Below are 25,943 nucleotides of genomic sequence, written 5' to 3'. Positions count from 1 at the left end.
CAAAAATTCAAATGCAATTAATTACATTCATTGTTATCAAACTTACTGTTTCGCTTCATCATATTGTTCCTCTTCCTTAGGCGAACAGAACTTTACTGCACAATACACGAAAAGTTAGTTTAATCAGCGGGAAAACTCTTACGAAACCTAAACGATTGGAAAAGTCACATTTTTTGACAATCAAAGTGCTGGTACTGTTTCCTTCCAGCTGTCGAATTTTACCAATTTTTTTTTACGTTAGGTACATGCGGTTCAACAATAGAAAGATAAAGGGGTGGCCCAAATCACCCCGTATGTCCAACTCACCCCGTGTTACTCAACATTGGAAAAATCTGTCGTCGATTTAAGCTATTGTGTGAACCATAGCAAAGAGGGTATACAGCACACCGAAAAAAATCTCACACGTTCGCTGAATCGGAATGATCTTCTCATCAGTGGAGTACCATTTGTGCAGGGCGAAAATCTTATGGAATAATTTGAGAAATGCTGCCATGCTCTGGAACTCACTTACGCTGCTGCTCCGGCTGTGGATATTCGTCGTTTACACAAGGCTACCATGCGACCGGGGAAATCGTACTTAATATTGCTGCAATTCGCCATCTCAAATCAACGCAATGACTTCTATTTTAAGTACATGAGTACTGATAGGGCGATTAAAAGCAAGAAAGATGGCAAGCTGCACTCAGTGACCACTCGAGATGGAATCGCCTGTGTTAAAAAGAATCCAGAAAGTGAGAACCGTTGTGTCGAAACCATGGATCAGCTGATGGATATAATTCAATAAACCTGTCCTAATATGATTTTGTTTTCCTGTTGATTCCATCCTTGTTTTATTCTATTGTTCCCCTCCTAAAAGTTATGCAGTTTTAAAACATGTCCACCTTTCCTTCCAAGCGCTCTCCGTCCTTCCAATCCATCCTTAAAACAATCCATTGTCTCCTCTCCTAAGAGTCATACTGGATGGGTTCTGGATGGACGTCACTGCTGAGAATGACTGATGCTTCTTTTTTTTTATCCCATTTATTTATTTAAGGCTCATTAGCATTTTAGCTGTAACAGAGCCGAATTTCAATCGTGTACATGTCACATGGTTATCATATCTATAATTAGCACATTACACAGTTGCCGTTCGCCAGTATTCCTTCTATACCATTACATATGGTACATTCACACAGTAGCCATTTAGGCGTAAGAGTATTCGTTCTGTTCTTTCATTATCCAAGTTGGACCACCGGACAGCGGAGACAGTTGATTGATCATTGTTGAGTTATTTATAGAACAGCAGCCCGATGTGTCTTGCAGAGCAGAGCAGTTGTATGGATGAATCGATCTTATTTCGACTGTGGATCGATCTCCATCGCTGATGATTGTTGCGTGGACGTAGCTATTCTGTAACAACACAAAGATGGTCAATGAGGGTCCTGAGTTTTGAACTCACGATCGATCGCTTACTAAGCGAACGCGCAACCAATGTGGCTACGGAGACCCCCAGCTGACTGATGCTGTTTCTATTCAAATGAAGTTACAATGGATCCATTGATGGCTAGTGTGTTATGACTAGTTAATTTTTTTTTCGCCGTGCAATAGTGCGTTTAATCGATTGTAAAGAAACATATAATAGAAAATTGTGCTAATATTGATTCAAGTCCATTTGCGCCTCGAATGGCTAGTTAGAAAATGTTTGTTGTAATATTATAATATTGTAATATATAGTTCAATTCTTGAACGATTATTTATGTTACATTGTTTTTTGAACATGTTTGTTTACGACTATGGCTAGTACCAATTAGGACAATGCCTCCGCACAGATTTGTTTGCCAGGAATTGTACTAAAATCGGCATTCATTCAAAATAAGCTTTCGGTGTGTTGTTTGGATATGCAAAGTATGTGTGCCAGATAAATGGTAAAATTTGAGGAGTTTAGTCAAATATTGAGTGTGTCTAGTGTAGATGTTAGTTGTGTGTGTGAGACTTGGTTGAATGAATCGAGAAGTAATGATACAATAACAATTGATGGATATAACACTATAAGAAGCGATAGAATTGGAAAAATAGGTGGTGGACTGATGATATATGTGAAAAAATATTTCAAGTATAAACATTTGGAATCTTCTTGCGTCGAAATACATGGAAAACATACAGAATTAATTTTCATTGAATTATCTACTTTCAATGATATCATACACATTGGATTGATATACAACCATCCTGATCTCGACTGCTCAGAACTTATTCACGAAAAGCTTACTTCTTTTAAATTATACATAATAACATACTATTAATCGGCGATTTTAACGCCAATCTAATGAATCGAACCCCAAAAACTGAACGTTTTCATGCTGCGCTCACATCACTATGTTTGTTCAATGTTGGAAAAGAACCAATTTTTTTTTCATTCAACAGGGTCTTGCCAGCTAGATCTTTTAATCACTGATAATTTTGAAAATGTACTAAGATTTTGTCAAATCAGTGAATTATGACGTACAATTGACTAATTAATTTATTTATATATATATTCACAACAATCAACAGGTTGAAAAAACCCTAATGATTCTCTAAGAACGATCTTATTCTTACTTGCTGGAGCTTACGGAGAAGGTGCCTTTTTATTACATCCCTCGTAACATTAAAGTCGATGAGTTCTATATGTTGATTGAATACACGAGCCATGCTTGCAACAGGCTCATGGTAAGCATAGTTAGTACGCGCTGCAGGAAGGCGAAGAATATCGTAGGGTATAGAGATGAACCAGCCTTTGGCTGAAAATCTCTTTAATAAAGAAAGAAAAAAAAAATATATATATATATATCGTAAATGATCTTGGTTTGTCCAGTCGAAAATATGATCATGGTTTGCCCACTTTTTTGAATGCTCTAATTCAGCGCTCCTGTGTCAAATAAGGCCTTCGAATATTTCGAAACATATAAATGAAATTGCCTTTTACATGATTTATAGTGGTTTGATAGTATATTTTTACGAAATCACATGTTTTAAAGGATTATAAAATACACCTTCTATTTGTGTCAATTCGTCAATTCCCCCCATTCGAGCTAACTTTTAATCGATCACCAGATGATTATTTGGCACGTATTCAGACCTTTTCTGGATTACAACACTTATAAATATTGTAAACATCATGCTTGTTCACAATTTGTATCGGATTTACATAGCTAAACCATTAAATTACCGCATTTTGATGAACTCAATTCTGATCATGAGTTGTCCAATTCAATAATGTTGTTTTGTCCACATGATTTCTATGGCAACCGCTTGGCGCGCTGCATTTTGTTTATTGTGTCCTTCGCGGATAGCAGAGATAAAGTTTCTCTGTGTTGAGTGTGTTGAGGTGAACACTTCTAAAATGCCCAAGAAAAGTCAATATTCTGAAGAAAGCCTAAATTATGAATGAATCAATATGATGACAGTAAACTCAAGCAATGATAAATGCAACATCTAATTGTGAATTCGAATGTTTTCATTCAAAAATGGAGATTTCTAAAACCGGACAAACCATGATCATTTTTTTGGGCAAACCATGATCAGAGGTGGTCAAACCATGATCATAATTCTTCTTTAAGCAAAATCGTTAAAAAACATAAAAATTTGAATAATTTCAACACCTTATGGTAGTATTAGCAACTAGAGACTTGGGGCTTTTCAACAAACCCAAACTCGTATCGATTATGTGTGATTTTCATGAAGAAAAATCGATTTGCATTTACTAGTTGCGTAAAAACACCCCAAATTGGACAAACCAAGATCATTTACCCTAATTTCGTAAATTTCTTCTTCGGGTGTTGAAGTTGAACTGTCGAAGTAAATCCGGGCAATCGATGTTTCCTTGGATGAGATCAAAAACAAACAGAACTTTTGCTGTATTACGTCGTTCGCTAAGCAGATTCAATTCTATGAGATTGCAAAGATCCTCGGAGCTAGGGAGATTCTGAGAATCATTCCAGGGTAGTCCACGTAAAGCGAAACGTACAAATTTGCGTTGGATGGACTCAATTCTCTGGATGCTGTTTCCGTAATACGGAGCCCAAACTACGGATGAGGACTCCAAGATAGAACGAACCAGAGAGCTTTGAGGCACTGTATGTCGGTAAAATGTTTGGTAATACGAAATATAAAACCAAGAGATTTGGAAGCTTTAGAAACTACGTATGAAATATGTTCTCGGAGCGTCAACTTTGAATCTAAAATAATTCCTAGGTCCTTAATGTTTGTAGTTCTATTCAGAGTAGATCCATGTAGCTTATAATCGGATCCTATCGTTGATCGTTTCCGAGAGAAAGAGATGACAGAGCACTTTGAAGCGTTGAGCGACATACGATTGGATTTACACCAATTGGCAAACGTTGTCAACTGTTTTTGGATAAATGCGGCACCTTCGTAGTTTTCCACGCACATAAAAAGTTTGAAGTCACTAATAGGTTCAGGTTCGAAAACGCGGCTAAATTACCGACGGAACCATTCACTTATACCAGGGATCGTAGAGGCTTCGTCTTGTTCGTCGATCATGACTGATGGCAAACCGGATTCGTTTCTCTGTGTGTCGACGTGTTTCCAAAAACTTTTTGGATTAAACCTCAATTTGCGCTGAACTCGAATTTGATATGTACCGAAAATCTTCTCATTCAAAATCCTGTAGTTTTTACATGCATTCGCATAGTGAGATCTCCAAAAGTGGTTACGGTGTCTCGAGAATTTCCTTAGTGGACCTCTTTTAAAGGTCTTCAATCGGCGAAGGGTAGTGTTGGACCAGGGTGGGTGAACCGGTTCTTTCTTCCGTTTCTTTGGAACAAATTGGTCAATGGCATATAGTAAAACATGTGAGACAGTCGTAGCATTTGCATCAACATCATTTTGTTCTAAAAGTTCATCCCATTTTATAATTGCAAGGAAGCGGCTCATCGATAAAAAAATCCGCATACTGGTAATTGTGGTAAATTGATTCAGCGGTATTTGTGAAACTGTCCCTTGTGGGCTGGGTAAAGGTCACGAGTAGCGGATGATGGTGTTGACATCGTTTCACAAGAACGGATGGTGCTCCAGTAATGATAGTGTTGGGTATTAATTCATGTCTTATGTAACAGAGGTCAAGTATCCGATTGTTTTCATTGAAAATGTCATTCATTTGACATAATCCAGCAGTACTATACTCATCTAGCAATCTCATTGATGTTGTGCTGATTGAGGAACATGAAGAGTCTGGGAAAAGGTAATTTTGAGTGCTTCTCGTCCAACTGACACCGGGCCTGTTGAAATCACCGAGTATGAGGATATTGTCTTTCGGCTTCATGCGCGAGGTGATCCAGGAGAGCGATGTGATATGACGGTCGATAATAAGGAATTTTTCTATAGAGATTACAAGATGATCGATCTAAATGCTGCTCTCAGTAAATTTAATGATTTTGATTGGAACCATTTTTATTCTATTAGTCATCCAGATGATTTGGTAGAAATGTTCAATAATAGTTTGGAATGCATTCGTGACGATTGTGTACCTTTGCGTAAAGCAATGACAAATCACAAAATAAAAAATCAATGGTTAATACTCAAATTCAGATAGCACTGATCGATCGAGACCGTATGTACAAAAAATGGAAGTCAACTAGGAACAACCATGACTTTAACAGATTCAAAGTTTTAAGGAACACAGCTGATCGATTAATTGCTCAAGCCAAGCGTGATTACTACAACACTCAACTAAGTGATGATATGTCTCTCAAAGACTTTTGGCGGAAAATTCGACAGTTGGGACTTGGAAAATTTTCTTCAAACATTGAATGCAATTTCGATCATCAATGAAATTAATGAATCGTTCCAGAAAAAAATTTCATCGCCTATCCAGTCTATGACCATTTTCCGTACCAATAATCACAATAGCTTTTGCTTCAGACCGGTGCAAACAACCGAAATCATTAACGCTGTACACAAAGTTACATCGAATGCTGTAGGTCTCGACGATATCCCCATCAGTTTTATTAAAAGTATTTTACCTTTACTACTAGAACCATTAGTTCACGTTTTCAACGAAATTTTTGACACGTGTCCCAAATTATGGAAAATGTCTAAAATAATTCCATTCCGAAAAAGTCAAATTTAGCTTAATTAGACAATTTGAAGCCCTATTAGCATTTTGAACATATTGTCCAAAGTTTTCGAAAGGTTGCTGAAGATCCATATATGTTCCTATGTTCACAATAATAATCTATTATCGCCCTTTCAGTCTGGCTATCGTTCCGGCCACAGCACTAAAAAATTAAAAATTTGTGATGACATTGGTGTTATTTTAGATAAAGGCAATAGGATTGTGTTAATTCTCTTAGATTTTTCTTAGGCGTTCAATACTATTTCACATCTTTTACTGTGCCACAAACTCGAAAATACTTTCAATTTCAACAGAAGCACAGTTTCTTTGGTCCATTCATATTTGGTCAACCGTCAACAAGCAGTTTCTTGTAATCAGATATTATCCATTATTCCCCAGTTTATTCTGGTGTTCCTCAGGGCTCTGTTCTGGGCCCAATTCTATTCTATTCACATCAATGATTTGTCAAGTGTGATCAGGAACTCTTCCATACATTTATTTGCAGACGACGTACAATTATATTTCAATTGTAAAAATAGAAATATGAATGAAACTAGTGGCATAATTAATGAAGACCCTGAAGCAATAAGAAAGTGGCCATTTCAAAATTTATTGAAACTCAATGCTAAAAAAACGCAAGCATTGTTTATTCGACGTAATATGAATGAAGAAATTCCAAACATAAACATCGGTAACGATACAATTAGCTTTGTAGATTCCGCATCAAGTTTAGGTTTAATTATATAAAGCGATTTTTATTGGGATAAGCACATACTGAGTCAATGTGGTAGAGTTTATTCTTGTCATCGGACATTGCACTCAAAAACATGTTTTGCATTATTCGACTAAACTCAAATTATTTAAAAGCTTCATATTGCCACATTTTATATCATGTGATTTTTTAATTAGTTGTGCAGAAATCCGAGTTCAAGACAGATTCAGAGTTGTACTAAACTCTTGCGTAAGATTTGCTTTCAATTTGGGTCGAATGGATTCTGTCTCACACTTACAACACCCACTCTTAGGATATTCATTCCACAATTTTATTGAAGCTAGCGCTTGTATATTATTACATAAAATGATTACAACAAGAACACCCGCATACCCATATGAAAAATTGAAGCCATTTCGTAGTACAAGAACTCGGCGGTTCGTGATACCCGCTCACAATTCGTCGCTCTATGGCAGAACATTCTTTGTGAGAGGTGTTCTTTTATGGAATTCACTTCCCTGTAATCTCCAAAATCAAGAGTCATCATTCGTATTCAGGAGGCAATGTATAGATTATTTCAATCGGCCAAGAAACAGTTAATCTGTAGTATTAGAAGGATTGTTCTTATTTTACAAATTATCAACACACTTCATACCATACTTCATAACTTTATAACAATAAAAAGACTGCAGGCTTACGCTATGAGAGTGAATAAATAATAATAATAAGTCAAACGATTGTTAGCAAACACGCTTGTAATCAGCAATCAAGAAAAGCGAAAGACTGATTAGTGAAACCTCAAAAATTTTACGATGTAACTATCATCTATATTAAATGAAAACGATAGCATTTCGCCTAATAATCACGACTGCGAGTTCAGCAACTTAAGTTACGATCGTATTTGTTTTTGCGAATTGTGTGATCTCATTTCGTCGAGAGTCATAAAACAGAATTCGTATGTGTCATCAGTTACATCCTGATGTTACGTTAACTGTAGACTAACATATATTTTCACTAGTCAACGACGAAGAACCACCTCTACAAATCATACAGATTATCTAAGGTCATCGTGGAAACTTTGGACTCACATCCCATTTGAAAAGTGGATTTTTTTAGTACTGGAAACCCCCATTTTTATTTGCATGTATCTCAAAATATACAACCAGCAGATTATCGCTGGCATTTACTGAAAACCCCAAGCGGTGGCAAACGCTCGCGAATCAAATCTGAAGCAGAGGGTGAAAGTTGAACACATAAACTAGCCCACCGCTAGAAAACGATGTTATGTTTTCCTAGTTACCTAGCTAACCAATTCCGGATTTATGCCGAATAGCGCCCCAGGTTGCAGCGAGGAGATAGTGTTTGTTCGGAAAGTAAAGATTTTGCCTTCATTGTGCATATCGATTGCAATCCTTGGTTGCATTTCCTTTTCACACAGCACAGGAACAGGTTTTTTGTCGGCGGCTGCACCCACAGCACCCCAACTCATTAGTTGGGGTAGCAACAAACCGCCACAGACCAATTGTTTCACAAGCTTTCCGCCATGTCAGCGTCCAGTGAAAGTTAATTCTTTACCGCGGTTTTAATCTACTTTTTCTTCATTTTTAATGAAGGATTTTAATCGCTTGGAGAAAGGTAACTGATATTGTCAATTTTGGTATGTTTTAAGTAACATTTTCAACGAGGCATGAAAGCTCACAAACAAAACGACAGCACGGTATTGACAGACTCGTTCCTAGCCTGGAAAGGAGTTTTAGAAGGCCTGTGACAATACGAATGTCACACGAAAATCATTAGCATGGCATACGAAAACCATTGCGCTGTGTTTCAATGAAATCCATCAAACAAGCCAGTCAGACCCAGACCGCAGGCTCGTTTCTGCGAGTTCAATCACATTGAACAACAGGGGGAACTATTTGATCCGCGTTGTACGCACACCGCGCACCATCAAATCAACATTCTCCTATGTAGACGACCTTCAATGATCCAGTTGGTGGTGGGATTGGTTTTTTTGTGGCACATTTAATTTTGCGACCATCGCAAGCTCCGCGGCTTCGTGGTACTCTCGAAGAATTCATCTGCTGCTCTTCTGATTTTATTGCCAGCGATAAGTCGATGAACAGCGCTAAATCAGTGGCAGAAGGATTGTGGCGGAACGAAGTAAGCACTAAGTAAAGGAGCATTGTCCGTTTATTGAACAGGTTTTTTAGATTAATTGGAAGGCATCGACACGAGGATATAAGGGGCCGATGATCCGTGGCCAAACAAACAAACAACTGAGATGATTCGCTCCTGTTGAATAAAGAATTATTTCAACAAACTTAGACTTTGCTTAGACTTTCTATCGATCATATATAAAGAAGATTGAGATCATTCAGACTTAGATTTCCTCTAAATCTTGCGTTTTAGCTGGATCAAAATACAGTGTTGTGTTATTTGGCAAGAGATTTCAAATACTAATGAGTTTTTCAACCGATCGAAGTGGCGTCCTCGAAAAAATCATTTTGTCATATTCTTAACATCATCTTATTTCCTAACAAGAATAAGGCAACTATTAAGGTCTCGACGAGTGCATGGTTCAAGGGATTGAATGTAGGTCGTGATTTCATTCGCGTGATATCTCGGTTTATGTCCAATCACTACAACCTAAACGCGCATCTCTATCGAATTGGGCTCGCAGCAAACAATCTTTGTGATTGTGGCGATGGCTACCACGACATCGAGCATGTTGTCTGGTCGTGTATCCGGTTCCATGCTGCTCGCTCTCAGCTCTCTAGAGCACTGAGAGCACAAGGCAGACAATCGGATATTCCTGTCCGGGATATCTTAAGTAGCCGTGATCCTGATCTTCTGCTTCATCTATACCTGTTCCTCAGAAACGCCGATGTCAACGTTTAATGATGTTTCCTTCGTTGTGTCCCCGTTTCATATCCCTCCTATCCGATCGATAAACTTTTACTTAGTCGCGGCAATACATACACACACTCTTTACAGATACACGGGCCAAAGGTTGTGCAGTCCACTGAACATTCAACAAGAGCCAAAGGTTGTACCGCTCATTACAACTCTACACGAACTGATGATTGCGCCGGCTAGTGACCATTCTATCCTGGAGTCATCGACTCGAGAAAGATGCACCACGCTAGATATGGGTTACAGACTAGGGGGCGTTGCTGATTAATGGTCAGTTGCATCCCAATAAAGGGTCTGTCACATCAAATTGCATCACGGAAAAAACGCTGTAGAAATTCGCCCAGTAGACCGATCCTTTTGAAAATTTTAGACAGTAAAATAAAAACTATTAAACAACTTTTGGCATTTTCTTTTTATTCATACTTCGAGCCCAAGCCCGTATGCTCGTACCTTCCTCTTTACTCCGTCAATAAGGTTCTGTACAACGTCAGGTTGTAGTTTTTTTGAACAGAAATCCATTTTCTCTTGAAGTCCGCCTCCGATTTGACAACTTTTGGGTTCTTCCGGAGGGCCTGCTTCATAATCGCCCAATATTTCTCTATTGGGCGAAGCTCCGGCGCGTTGGGCGGATTCATTTCCTTTGGCACGAAGGTGACCCCGTTGGCTTCGTACCACTCCAACACGTCCTTTGAATAGTGGCACGAAGCGAGATCCGGCCAGGGGATGGTCGGGCCCTCGTGCTGCTTCAATAGTGGTATTAAGCGCTTCTGTAGGCACTCCTTAAGGTAAACCTGCCCGTTTACCGTGCCAGTCATCACGAAGGGGGCGCTCCGCTTTCCGCAAGAGCAGATCGCTTGCCAATCTCCTCCGGAACGCTGAATTTGTCCTCTGCGGAGAAGAACAACAGGCCCGGCAGCTGACGAAAGTCCGCTTTGACGTAGGTTTCGTCGTCCATTACCAGGCAATGCGGCTTCGTCAGCATTTCGGTGTACAGCTTCCGGGCTCGCGTCTTCCCCACCATGTTTTGCCTTTCGTCGCGGTTAGGAGCCTTCTGAACCTTGTATGTACGCAGGCCCTCCCGCTGCTTGGTCCGCTGGACGAATGAACTTGACAAATTCAGCTTATTGGCGACATCCCGGACCGAACTTCTCGGATCACGTCTGAATTGCTTAACTACGCGCTTGTGATCTTTTTCACTGATGGAGCATCCATTTTTGCCGTTCTTCACCTTCCGGTCGATGGTTAGGTTCTCGAAGTATCGTTTTAGTACTCTGCTGACCTTGGATTGGACGATTCCCAGCATCTTACTGATGTCCCGATGTGACAACTCCGGATTCTCGAAATGAGTGCACAGGATTAATTCACGACGCTCTTTTTCGTTCGACGACATTTTTCCAAATTTACGAAAAATTGACAGTGAAGCATGGCCAACGTGATCTATACACTCTTATCTGATTTTAAAGCGAAAGCTGAAGATATAATTCCTAAAAATTAAATTTCTACAGCGTTTTTTCCGTGATGCAATTTGATGTGACGCACCCTTTAGAAAGTATCCCGTGTCGGGCACACGTACAGAGCATTGGAGACAACAACATCCCAATTACAACACTTGTAATACTAACCTCGAGCCAACCGCGAGTAATCGGTTACATATTACTAACATAGATAATAAGAAAAATTGTCAAAGTATTGGACTCCCGGCCCTGTGAGGCTAACGCCATATGAGCCTTGATGAAAATATATATTTTGGAAAAAAAATTCTTAACATGAAGGAAAAAATATTTTTAGTGGGAGTATGTTTTGTTGGCATTGTGAAGCAGAAATATTCGTTCAACATATTAGGCTGTCAAAAAAGTCCTGCGGTATTTTTTTTGAATATTCATTTGTTCATAAAATTAGTTACAATCATCTGTTTTAAGTCAAATATGCGCCGTTTTGTTCGATGACAATTGTTCCCAACGAGATGCCAACTTCTGAATACCCCTGTTATAGAAGCTCGCTTCCTTATTGGCAAAAAACTCGGATAGCCAATTTTCATAGGCCTCTTTTGTGGCTAACTTCTGACTACCTAGCTCGTTCGCCATGGACAAAAACAGGTGGTAGTCACTTGGTGCAAGGTCCAGACTATACGGCGGATGCAAAAGAACCTCCCATCCGAGCTCCCGGAGCTTCTGGCGCGTCACCAAAGAAGTGTGTGGCCTGGCGTTGTCCTGATGGAAGACAATGCGGCCTCTGTTTATCAAAGATGGCCTCTTCTTCATGAGTGCTACCTTCAAGCGGTCCAGTTGTTGGCAGTACAGGTCCGAATTGAGCGTTTGGCCATAGGGAAGCAGCTCATAATAGATTATTCCTTGAAAATCCCACCAAACACACAGCAGAACCTTCCTGGCCGTTAATGAGAGCTTGGCCACCGTCTGAGCCGCTTCAGCGGGCTTCGACCACGACCGTTTGCGCTTCACGTTGTCGTAAGTGACCCACTTTTCATCGCCAGTCACCATCCGCTTCAGAAACGGGTCGATTTTGTTGCGATTCAGCAGCGATTCACATGCGTCGATACGGTCAAAGATGTTTTTTTGCGTCAACGTGTGTGGCACCCATACATCGAGCTTCTTTGTGAATCCAAGCTTCTTCAAATGGTTAATAACGGTTTGATGACTTATCCCCAGCTTTTGGCCGATGTTATGGCTGCTACTATGCCGGTCTTTCTCGGCTAATTCAGCGATTTTGTCGCAATTTTCGAGCGTTCCGGAGCGTGGCGCATCTTCGACGACCTCTACACCAGAACGAAAACGTTCAAACCATCGTTGTGCGGTGGAAATGGAAACTGTATCGGGTCCATGAACTGCACCAATTTTATTGGCAGCTTGCATTTGCCTTTGTCATAGTAGTACTGTGAAATATGTCGGATTTTCTCTTTATTTTGCTCCATATTTGCGACACTATAACTCACGAACGACTTAACCAAACAAAACACAGTCAAGGACTATAGCGCGCAAAAATACCTTTCCAACAAGCTATAGTATGACTCGATACAATGAATACAACTAGAACTACGCGCTTACAACAACACCTCGCGGAAATACCGCAGGACTTTTTTGACAGACTAATATATTGCTGAATTTTATAAAACATATCTTACAAACTACCTTAGCATGTATCCAAAACACTATGTTATATTTGAGTCATTTATTTTTTTCCAATATGATTCGTCTTGGGTAGCCTGAATTCGTTATCCAAACCTTGTCTATTACCTGCTTCAACGAATTGGGGAAATTGATGCATCAAATCATTAAAGTTTGGTAGCTCGACAAAATTTTGAGGGTTCATCAAGGCCGCAGTTTTGATACACGGATCGCTGAAATCAAATCGCTCTGAAATCTGTTGGACGAGTTCAATATGGAAGTTTCGACAAATCGATTTGAATGTGAGCTTCCTAGCTGCATCCAATCCTTAATCGGCTTCTTCTGCATCGATACCATCGTAAACACCCTCAGGCTTCTTCAGAAAGTCTTCAAATTCTTTCACATCAATGTCAGCATCAGCGAATCGTTGCACGTAGCTCTCAAAACATAAGTTACCCAACCAACAATAACTATCTTGTCTCATTAAAATTTCGCAAAATTGAGGCCTTTCTAATTGAAAAGTGCAGTTGAGGTTATTGATGAGCGGTAGAACAAAGTTTAGGAACAGCAAAATCGGTTTAGTAATAGAAAATGAGTCAACATTGGCAGATTGATTATGGTCCTACTTAACTTGTAACGAAAATAATTGCTTAGACTCATCAAATCGCTCAAGATTTCACTTAACAACTGCCTCGAATGATAGCCGTTTCGTTGCGTTGCGTTCAATATTTTGATAAACCATGGTACCTATGTATGCACAGTAATGAAATTAATATTTGAATTATTTAAAAAATTTAAAAAAAAACTGTAAATTATGTATCTTTGTTAAAAATCTGTAATTCTGTATATACCGATTTTGTATTTGAAATTTGGCGAAAAATCTGTAAAATACAGAATATTCTGTATATGTGGCAACCCTGCATACAACTACTCCACTCTGCATGAAACATCGGGCTGTTGTGCTATTATTAACCCAACAATGATCATATCAACTGTCTCCGCTGTTCGGTGGCCTAACTGAACAATGGAAGAACAGAAGGAAGACTCTTACGCGTAAATGGTTATTGGGTGATGTACAGTTTGTAGATACGATAAAACATGTAACATGTACACGATTAAAATTCGGCTCTGTTTCAGCCAAAATGCTAATGAGCCTAAAATAATTAAAGAAATTGGATAAAAAAAAACATACATCTACATCTATATATTTCAACCAACGATTTTCCAAAACATCCAAACGATGTCTAACCATGGCTATCAGTGCTATAATTCATCACCATCACCATTCAATTCCACTCATGACTACTTTTGCGATGTACAATGCGGCCATGTAGGGAAAGTACGAGGGGAGGAATACATGACATGATAAGAAGAACTTCGATTGTATCGTAATGCATCGAAATCTGGACACTTCAGTGCTTACGATGATAACTTCAATAATTAAAAAATATTGACATATTCTAGTACGAAAAAACCGTTCCTTTAGAATAAGAAGATGTTCATGTAAGTTATGAATCACAGAATTCCACAAAATCATGTTATATTTGTTCAAAATTTGTGAATTTCTTCGTTGTGATTTCAAATCCGGGCCCTTTTTTTTAATTTCAATATTGTACGTTGTATCGGAGAATAATAACGAACTCAGGAACATAGCTTATATTACTTTTTGTGTTGCTGTTTGTGTAAGATAAGTAAATAATGATGAAAAAGTTCAACTAGAAGATGAAGCCATCCTTTCTCATTATCATGATTCTCAAAGCTTGATTCATTTAGAATCTGGAATCAGAAAACCAACTGTATCTCGGGATTGGTTGAAGGTATAAAAATGTTTTTATATCAAAATATAGATAATTTATTTTTCTTTCAGAAAAATATAGTAAAAATGCAGCATCCCGAATCACTTTGGCACAAATTCCGCAATTTCGCTTCACAATTGCCCAATATTTTTCGATTGGGCGGAATTGAGGGCAATTTGGAGGATTGAGTTCTGTTTCAATGTAATCGATCCCATTGTCTCGGGGGACCTCTGAAGCACCCCTCGACTGTAGTGGCAGCTTAATCAAATCTGGTCAAAACTTCACTGAACGTTTCTGCAGGCACTCTTTCCTATACATTTTCGAGTCTAATAAAATGACCGCTCGTACCTTTATTCTTCAGCACAAGTGTTCAAGCCATATTGCAGAGCATGTAATGCAAAAATGCAAATTTCATATAAAAGTCCTGATTACGGGCTATGGTTATGGACATGAGACTATAATCAACTTATTCAGAATACACAATACACAGGTAGATTGGTTTAAATGGAGTTTCCAGTGCACTAATTAAAATTCGGGACTTCCAACTCTCAGTATCTATTCCGAAAATAATTTCCACACATTGAAAATGTGTACGAGGTAGAATGTATGGTATATCGAGTGACGTTATATCGAAGTTTCCCTGTATATAGTTATAAGACATAGGAATGCGTTTTTTCTCCTAAGAATCCATTTCTACTAACCATTCTCGTTAGCGCAAACATCAAATGGACTAACAAATCTTGTCACGATGTAATTGTAGTGCATATAGGAATTCCATTTTCCGAATCTTCCTATTTTCCTTCAAAGTTTTTCGAAAATTTCCAATTGTCATGTTTGGTTGGAATATAGTTTGTTGAAATATGTGTAATATTTTTATGCAACCCCTTCCCTCTACCAGAAGCCCTCCTCCTCCCCCTTAGAGAGAAAGGGGAAGTGTCAAATTACCACAGGAACATTTATTGCCCCTTAAAACCTTAAATGTAAAATTTTGTTCAATTTGCTTGATTAGTTCTCGAATTACACAGTGTTTCTTTAGTATGACAGTATGGCTAAGATGCATCAATCCTGATACTGACTGTTAAATCCGTTGCTCCGTTCTTGAGTTAAATCGTGAGGAACGGACACTAAATCATTTTTATTTATATAGATATTAGGGTGCCAATGAATGTGTGGGAAAAAATCGACCCTAAAATTGAAAAAAGTTATCCCATACAAAATGTTCACCACCTCGCAAAAACATCCTATGCAAAATTTCAGCTCAATCGGACTTAAGTGGCTCAAAGCGGTCAAAATTTGAGTTTTTTTGAAAACCGAAAATCACCCAAGGAAAATAACAATCGGGGTTTTTTGAAATGTCTAAATGTCTCAAAATTGCATAAAACGTCAAGATCTGTCATCTGTCATCTCGAAAAAAAAATTGGCAAAAATCGACACTCTGGGACTTTCTGGACTTTTCTTTTCCGAAATACGAGGCAAAACGTATGATTTTGGGTGCCAATAAAAATAGTTATCTCGATTTTTCATTCGGAACCTGCTACGAAATGTTGATTTGCACGATAATAAAGGGTGTGTCACATCAAATTGCATCACGGAAAAAACGCTATAGAAATTCGCCCAGTAGACCGATCCTTTTGAAAATTTTAGACAGTAAAATAAAAACTATTAAACAACTTTTGGCATTTTCCTTTTATTCATACTTCGAGCCCAAGCCCGTATGCTCGCACCTTCCTCTTTACCCCGTCAATAAGGTTCTGTACAACGTCAGGTTGTAGTTTTTTTGAACAGAAATCCATTTTCTCTTGAAGTCCGCCTCCGATTTGACAACTTTTGGGTTCTTCCGGAGGGCCTGCTTCATAATCGCCCAATATTTCTCTATTGGGCGAAGCTCCGGCGCGTTGGGCGGGTTCATTTCCTTTGGCACGAAGGTGACCCCGTTGGCTTCGTACCACTCCAACACGTCCTTTGAATAGTGGCACGAAGCGAGATCCGACCAGAAGATGGTCGGGCCCTCGTGCTGCTTCAATAGTGGTAGTAAGCGCTTCTGTAGGCACTCCTTAAGGTAAACCTGCCCGTTTACCGTGCCAGTCATCACGAAGGGGGCGCTCCGCTTTCCGCAAGAGCAGATCGCTTGCCAATCTCCTCCGGAACGCTGAATTTGTCCTCTGCGGAGAAGAACAACAGGCCCGGCAGCTGACGAAAGTCCGCTTTGACGTAGGTTTCGTCGTCCATTACCAGGCAATGCGGCTTCGTCAGCATTTCGGTGTACAGCTTCCGGGCTCGCGTCTTCCCCACCATGTTTTGCCTTTCGTCGCGGTTAGGAGCCTTCTGAACCTTGTATGTACGCAGGCCCTCCCGCTGCTTGGTCCGCTGGACGAATGAACTTGAAAAATTCAGCTTATTGGCGACATCCCGGACCGAACTTCTCGGATCACGTCTAAACTGCTTAACTACGCGCTTGTGATCTTTTTCACTGACGGAGCATCCATTTTTGCCGTTCTTCACCTTCCGGTCGATGGTTAGGTTCTCGAAGTATCGTTTAAGTACTCTGCTGACCGTGGATTGGACGATTCCCAGCATCTTACCGATGTCCCGATGTGACAACTCCGGATTCTCGAAATGAGTGCGCAGGATTAATTCACGACGCTCTTTTTCGTTCGACGACATTTTTCCAAATTTACGAAAAATTGACAGTGAAGCATGTCCAACGTGATCTATACACTCTTATCTGATTATAAGCGAAAGCGAATTAAATTTCTACAGCGTTTTTTCCGTGATGCAATTTGATGTGACACACCCTTTATACCCAATGCAAAATATTAGCTCAATCGGACTTCATTTGCTAGTGTTTTTTTTAAAACCGAAAATCACGAGAAATCTAGGTTTTCAAAAAAAAGTTTTGATGCAAAATGTCTTAAAATTGCATGCCACGTCGAGATTTACGGATATATAAAAAAAAGATTGTTATATTCTGGAGACTAGCCAGCGATAATTCAGCAGCTTTTCTTAAGACTTAAAGTAGATTTAACGCCGAAAGAGCCATGATGAAAGAGAAACCTTTTTATTTTAAAAACAGCCGATGAAGCAATCGTATGCTCAGCAAATGATGAGTTTCGATTAAGGTTATTGATTCTACAGCTTGCATTCTTCATTACAAAAAATAAATGTGTACTATCGCTTGATTTTAAAATGTTCTTGCGAAGTCAAGACAATTGAATCTATCATATTCAGCAAACACTTCCACAATACTACTACAACCATCTGTCCATTTTAGGGAAACCACAATTTTATACTTAAAAGCCAATTCTCAAATACATTCTCCAATGATATCCCTTAGTGATAAACAAGCGAATTAAATAAAATTATTCAGCAGTTCTAAGCAAATAATCCGGTCGTGTTTTGAACACAACCGTCTATAATCTTTCAATGCTCATGTAAGATAGCTCCGACATGTAGTTTAGAGATGTTTAGAGTGTCAATAGTTTCACAAAATTTTACGTTCCGCCCAATTGTTATAATATCATGGATTTTTTTACTTGTGGGACCAATTAACCACGTGGGACCACGTCTTAATTCACCGACCATGAACCAAGCAGTCTACAACGATGGTGCAGACTCACCCCAAATAAAATGCTATTTACACGCTACAATGTCGCGCTACAATACGCTGTCTTAACATAAATAATGTTTGCATGCCTGGAGATACGTGTAGCAGGGTTATAGCGCTAATTCTTTTAACATTCAACATTTGAATGCATAAACAAAATATGTATATATTTTTCAACTGTACTTATATAGTTAGACTCCTACATTCCAGCACAACCGGCGCATTCTAATTGCCATTGGCAGGTCTCTGTGAGCAACATTCTAATGCATTCGTACAGACTGCTACTGCTGATGACCATCCAGATCTGTGCCAAGAGATGCTGCAAAACACTGTGCGAACAGGTAATAAAGCCGATTCCGAAATACGCCCCCTCTCCCAGCAGTACTGAACAATCGCACCACGAGAAGTCACGGCACGTTTCGTATTCGTGTGTTCGAAACTGGATCCATTGAAATTCAATCTCGAACAGTAGTCTCCCTCACCGTACAAGTTTTCTTTCAACACTGAATCGATACAGCTCCAAGGTGGAGAAGCTTTTAAAAGTGCACCAAGGTACACGTAAACGGGACATCCGTAAAGATCATTACGCGATCTTCACGCATGGGTGCGCTTGCTTGGATAAGCCAGAAATTAGGCGATTCAGCCATGCAAATTGTGACTTTGTGATAAAATCATCTCTATTCGACCCAACATTGTACTTTTATTCCTCTCAGTTCACAGACACGAAAACCGCTCGATGCGTGTTTGGTGAACCATGGGCTGCGATATGTTGCACAATGCGGCAATTGTGGAGACGGGTATGCATGTGAAAGTTGATGCTGTCTGATTTAAGCGGCAGAAGAACAACAACATTTTTTCGTCTCTGCGGTAATATGTGCCAGTAATGTCAAGAAAGGTTAGCTTCGCTCCAGGCGTCGCTGAATAATCCGGATAAACTGGATGAGTCGTGGCTGCGCTTTTTTGAGGTCGTACCGCTGATTACGTACGGTTTTTTAGTTATTTGTAATCGCGGGATTTCCTGTCGAGCTGCGTTATGTTCGCTCAATCGGAAATTGTGGAAATGTTTCCTCTTGTGTGATCTATGATCGGACGTTGGATACTGTTTTTGTTATTCAAAATGTGATGTACCATTGAAATCTTTCGAAGATTTCACATTTTTCTATTCATTTTAATTACAATCCATTACCATATATTTCACTTAGAAATTTTTAAGAGATCAATATATTAGGCTGTCAAAAAAGTCCTGCGGTATTTCCGCGAGGTGTCGTTGTAAGCGCGTAGTTCTATTGTATTCATTGTATCGAGTCATACTATAGCTTGTTGGAAAGGTATTTTTGCGCTATAATATAGTCCTTGACAGTGTTTTGTTTGGTTAAGTCGTTCGTGAGTTATAGTGTCGCAAATATGGAGCAAAATAAAGTGAAAATCCGACATATTTTACAGTACTACTATGACAAAGGCAAAAATGCATCTCAAGCTGCCAATAAAATTTATGCAGTTTATGGACTCGATACAGTTTCCATTTCCACTGCACAACGATGGCTCAGACGGTGGCCAAGCCCTCATTAACGGCCAGGAAGGTTCTGCTGTGTGTTTGGTGGGATTTTCAAGGAATAATCTATTATGAGCTGCTTCCCTATGGCCAAACGCTCAATTCGGACCTGTACTGCCAACAACTGGACCGCTTGAAGGTAGCACTCATGAAGAAGAGGCCATCTTTGATAAACAGAGGCCGCATTGTCTTCCATCAAGACAACGCCAGGCCACACACTTCTTTGGTGACACGCCAGAAGCTCCGGGAGCTCGGATGGGAGGTTCTTTTGCATCCGCCGTATAGTCCGGACCTTGCACCAAGTGACTACCATGGCGAACGAGCTAGGTAGTCAGAAGTTAGCCACAAAAGAGGCCTGTGAAAATTGGCTATCCGAGTTTTTTGCCAATAAGGAAGCGAGCTTCTATAACAGGTGTATTATGAAGTTGGCATCTCGTTGGGAACAAGTCATCGAACAAAACGGCGCATATTTGACTTAAAACAGATGATTGTAACTAATTTTATGAACAAATGAAAATTTAAAAAAAATACCGCAGGACTTTTTTGACAGCCTAATATTTCCAATTTGACAAAATAAAAGTCCTACCTATTTGGGGCAGATTTTGCATCTTGGCGTTCATTTACACTGAAGTTAGTAAAATCCAGGTTCCGGATCTCCCTAAGAACAATGGTTGGATCAATTATCGCCATGTTGATGATTGATGGATCGTTGAAATTACAACGTTTTAGAATTTGATTGCAAAGTGTAATGTAAAATTTTTCGAATTGGTCTTGAAATTAGCTACGGCGTTGTGTGAAATTTTACATACTGACAAATATTCATTGAGCAACATTTCGATAGCAGCGCCCACATAAACATTTTCCAAACTGGTGTAATTTTCCTGATCGAATTGAATATCAATAAAACGGAGGCAAATTAGCGAGGAAACACCATACCATACTTCTGTGTGATTGTACTAGATAGATAGATATAATTAAAGATAGACGATAAACGTCATACAAGTCTTTGATGTGAGTGAAATGGAGTAGAATTCTCACAAATGGAAGAAAAGAATATATTTTTGTAGAGAAAAAGATTTAAAAATCCCGAAAAAATAGAAAGCTGAATAAAACTGTGAAAATTATAAAAAATCTGTAGATTTTTTGGCTTTGGCTGTTTCGCTGACATGCTTAAAAAACTGGCAATATACAGAAAAAAAAACTGTTCTGACAGATTCAAGCTTCCTGACAGATTCAATGTTCCTGACAGATTCAAGCTTGCGTTCAATGATAAATTTGCACGGAAGTTCCTGATTTGGCAAGGTGTTTGCACCTGTTGAACGAAAACCAAGATTTATATCACAGACAAGACGTTAGACTCGAATTTGTTGAATGAATTATACCACAGGAAATACATTCAATAAAACCACACGAAGAACCTGTGAAGTTTTGATCTCATTCGGCGAAATGCCACTACAATCGGGAGGTTGTTCAGTGATATCGTGACAAAGGGATGGCTTTAATCGACAAGAGCTTAAATCCAATCCATTGCCTCGAATCTGGGAGCATAAGAAGATTGTTGAAATGGCTTGGGATACCGAACAGATGATCAGATTTTGGGACAAACTTCCCAAAGAGTTGATGCTATAGCTGTGCAAGATTTGATGGTGGGTATCACAATGAAAGGGCTAAACACTCGAGCAACATACTTTTAGATTGTGCAGATTATCAGCTAGGAGACAATGTTGAGAGAAAAAAATTAACCTTTTATCTGTCATTTTTGAAATATTATTATCTCTTTGTAACGCAAAATATTGAGTTACAGACATCGCTATGACTCGATTCTGCAACACACAACCAGACAACACTCCGCCATTGTCTAACAATTAGCCTTCCAACTGACTGAGCCGAGAAACTTGTACTAAACCGCCAGAAAGAGTTTATCGGTCTAACCGGTAATAAAAAACGAGTATGCGGTTTCATAGTTGCTATGACAAACACACACGTTATCAACACTTATGAACCTCAGATAAAAATATAGGGTATGGATATAACCAAACATAGTATTGAAAAGTTGAGGAACATTGCAATATTGGTTGATTACGAAGGAGGCTTTAGAGTTTTTTTGTAGATCCAGTAGAAATGGCAAACTTTGCGAATAATTATGAAAAATCAATTCTTGTCAATAAAAAAAAGGTTCATAAAATGCATCCTTATTATTATCAAGAGAATCAATTTAAAAAAGGAAAACATTGTGCAATTTATGGACTTATCGATTTTACTTTTGTGTCTGATTTCAAAACTATTTTGCTTTTACAGCCCTCAAAAGATCAGTCAAACAACGCACTTATTTATAACTAGAATTGTTGTTAATGGGATACCATCAACAAAAGTTTAACAGTTTGTAAATACATTTTTACATATGATGAAGAACTATCTTTCATGCAAAATAATTTTAAACCCGGATACCAAATTACGTGTTGGCCTCTGTCGATTCGTCATAACTGTATGCAATCGAACTCAAACAAACCGTTCGACAGTTTTATAACTAACCTTCAAACCAGTTCCGTTCAAATTTTGCGAACGCAAACGTCACAATCATGACGTTGTGAAAATCTGTCCACAATACACTTTGCCGATCGACCTTCACATAACATACATTGGCTCTGTCTGAAAACCACATCATCGAACAACCAAAAAACGTGCATGATTTAGGCGGTGCACCGTATTATGTAAGCTCATAATCGACTTGACCTGAAATCGAGAAAACTAAAGTCGCGGGTGACTAGCAGCATCCAAAATAAAAATAATCATCATCATCACATTCAACGTTTACTACGTGGTCGCTATGCATCTGCAGCATCGTTGGAGCGTCTTCGTACGAGGTCCTTATTTGCAAACGCACACATGTTAACCAACAGCAAAAAACCGGCTTAAAGATCACTAGATCACTACTAGCCATGCTTCAGACCCTGAAGGACAACTGCCTCAATAAGAGGAAGTTCGCACAATGTTAGTCAACCTTTAGTGGATATCTAATATTACAGGGGTTTGAATGTACATTGATATGATTGTTCCTACATCTATGTCGAGCAAGCGTTACATCATAAATATAAATGTGACACCAGCTGTTTTATGTGCTGCATAGCATACTTTTTCTGTAACGAATAATAGGGACACTCACTCACCTTTCTCTTTAAAGTTGAAGTTGCCTGATTTCTGGGTGGTTGTCATGGAAATGCACAGCAGTAGAACTAGCAGACGGACCATTTTGAGCGTGTGGATGTTCAATATGGCACCCATCGAGCGTTGATCAAGATATGTTAATTATGACTTTTCCGCGTAACTTATTTCTATTTTCAAATCACAAAAGAGCAGCTTGTCATCGGAGTTGACACACAGATTCACTTTCTTTCCTGGGAAAGTACACGATTTTTCATGCTTGAATCACGAACAATTTGTATCTCTGAAATTCAACGAATTAACAACAATCACTTATAGAACTGTTCGCATTCATGCGAAGTTTGTGACACATTTCAGTCATAATCAAATTAACACGAACGAACTTAAGTGACCGAATTGGGACCAACGAAAGATGTATAAAAAAAAAGTTACTGGGGATGCTACGCGTCGATCGGAACTTTCGATCGAAGAAGTGGGGAGCTAGCGCGGACTGCTTCAGTCAGGTCACGAATATTACACGCTCCTCAATACGTGAACTCGACAGTAAAATTGAACGGTTTGATGGAATTGCGCGCACAGATTCTTCTCGTTTGCACCCAAACAACTGAAATCACAACCCAAGACCTGGTCCGTGAGAGGGAGAGAAGTTCACCGGGTTTTCGAAGGCTGGGCTGTTTTCAATAAGCTACCAGCTACGAACACTATGATAATTTATATTTTTAGCTTCGGTTTTTTTTTTCTTCTCGCTGATTTTGCATGACCACCTCTGGCCAATCTCTTGATTGACCACCACAGGCACAATGACGGCTGGAAGTATCAGGACCCGCTCGTGACGAATTGCGATTCCACACTCGAGTTTGAGTTTCCGCGATTGGTTCATTAATCTGAAATCAATCTTAAAACACTAGCTGTTGAACGTTTGGTAGATGGGTCATCGTGGCACCTGTTTGTTTACTCGTTGATTCTCAATTGCCTAAGCTTCACCGATTTGTGTTTTACCTATTTGCCCTTTAATGCTTCCGATCCAACGACTGTATGAAATCGGAAATTTGCCATTGTTGGTCTCCTTTTTTTTACAGTCGGTTTAGCCAACAGTACTCAAGTCTCATTGATTTGGTCATCGATTGTAGGTAAAAATTGGTTGTATACATAATTGAAGCTCATTAAATTTAAACAAAAATGATTTCCAATGGTTCCCGAGTTGTAGCGTGCAGGAATAGCGATTTTTTAAGAACTGTTAAGGAGCAAACGATGGTGTGAATTAAAATATAGTATTTAGACGAATTTTCATTCAGTTCGAGTTCATGGCGAAGGTATGGCTATTGCCCGTTCCACAATCCTTCAGAGGATTGCCATCAACAAGGGAATATGTGATATGTCTAGCATACTGCACGGGCAAGTATGCTAGACATATCACTTTGCTCTTCTTCATTATCCCTGGATTGCACGTGGAAGGTAATCCAAGATCCCCACGGTAGTGATCACCTGCCAATAATTTTATCGATCGCCAATGAATCAGGTTCTCGTGAGTCAGTCGATATTGCGTATGACCTCACGAAGAATATTGACTGGAGAAAATTTGCAGAAATAATATCTGAAGCACTTGTTTCAATGCATGAACTTCCTCCACTCGAAGAGTATAACTTTATATCGAGTTTGATTTACGAAAGCGCACTTCAAGCTCAAAAGAAACGTGTTCCTGCTACCACTTTCCGACGTCGTCCTCCATCACTTTGGTGGGACAAGGAGTGTTCAAAGGTCTACCTTGAAAAATCATCCGCTTTCAAAAAATTCAGGAAAACTGGATTAGTGGAATGGTTTCGAAAGTACCAAGCTCTAGAAGCCAAACTAAAAGGTCTGATTAAGGCAAAAAAGCGTGGATATTGGCGGAAGTTCGTCAATGGTTTGTCAAGGGAGACAGCTATGAGCACTCTTTGGAATACGGCTAGGAGAATGCGTGGCCGGAACCATACAAATGAAAGTGAGGAATACTCTGACCGTTGGATTTTCAAATTTGCAAGGAAGGTTTGTCCCGATTCTGTTCCTGCACAAAGCGTCGTACGCGACATTCCGCTCCAATGCGACTATGAGAATTTTTCGATGGTAGAATTCTCAATTGCCCTCCTCTCATGTAACAATTCAGCTCCGGGGTCGGACAAGATTAAATTCAACTTGTTGAAAAACAGCGTTTGCTGAACTTGTTCAACAAGTTTCTGGAGCTGAATATTGTCCCGCATGACTGGAGACAAGTGAGAGTGATAGCCATACGAAAACCCAACAAGCCGGCTTGCGATCACAATTCGTATAGGCCGATTGCAATGTTATCCTGTATTCGTAAATTGTTAGAGAAAATGATTCTACTTCGTTTGGACAAGTGGGTTGAAACGAACAATTTGCTGTCAAATACGCAGTTTGGCTTCCGCCGAGGTAAAGGGACGAACGATTGTCTCGCGTTGCTATCTTCTGAAATCCAAATCGCATTTGCTCGCAAAGAACAAATGGCTTCCGTTTTTCTCGATATCAAAGGGGCATTTGATTCAGTTTCCATGGAAATTCTCTTAGAGAAACGTCATAATCGTGGACTTTCACCAATTCTGAATAATTTCCTGTACAATTTACTCTCAGAAAAGCACATGTTTTTCAATCATGGCAGCTTGAAATCTTCTCGTTACAGTTTTATGGGCCTCCCACAAGGCTCCTGCCTAAGCCCCCTCTTGTACAGTTTTTACGTCAATGATATAGATGATTGTCTAACTAGAGATTGCACGTTGAGACAACTTGCAGACGATGGAGTTATTTCCATCACGGGTACTAATCCCGCCGTTCTGCAAAATTCCTTGCAAGATACCCTGAACAACCTGTTCACGTGGGCTCTCAAGCTGGGTATCGAATTCTCTACGGAGAAAACTGAAATGGTCCTTTTTTCTAGGAAGCACGAACCCGCCCAATTCCAGCTTCACCTATCCGGCAAAACGATCAAGCACTCGA

General features: G+C 39.4%; 1 protein-coding gene across 13 annotated transcripts in view; it reads right to left on the bottom strand.

Annotated features, from left to right (window-relative positions):
• The window catches only part of LOC129764752 (C-type lectin domain family 4 member F), a 223,372-nt gene that overhangs the window by 185,999 nt on the left and 11,430 nt on the right, over positions 1-25,943 (bottom strand). For 11 of the 13 annotated variants that reach the window (XR_008741217.1, XR_008741213.1, XR_008741218.1 and 8 more), the window contains exon 2: positions 22,961-23,238. Coding sequence is in view for 1 of the 13 variants with exons in the window: in XM_055764206.1 (XP_055620181.1) it covers positions 22,961-23,075 (115 nt within the window). In the remaining 12 variants the exon portion in view is untranslated. Of the gene's footprint in view, positions 1-22,960; positions 23,338-25,943 lie in introns of all 13 variants that reach the window. The other 2 variants (XR_008741216.1, XR_008741214.1) reach the window with 2 other exon arrangements.

Source organism: Toxorhynchites rutilus, chromosome 2 (genome assembly GCF_029784135.1).
Source record: "Toxorhynchites rutilus septentrionalis strain SRP chromosome 2, ASM2978413v1, whole genome shotgun sequence".
Lineage (NCBI taxonomy): Eukaryota > Metazoa > Arthropoda > Insecta > Diptera > Culicidae > Toxorhynchites > Toxorhynchites rutilus.
The sequence above is the reverse complement of the archived record's forward strand: the minus strand, read 5'-3'. Positions and strand labels throughout refer to the sequence as shown.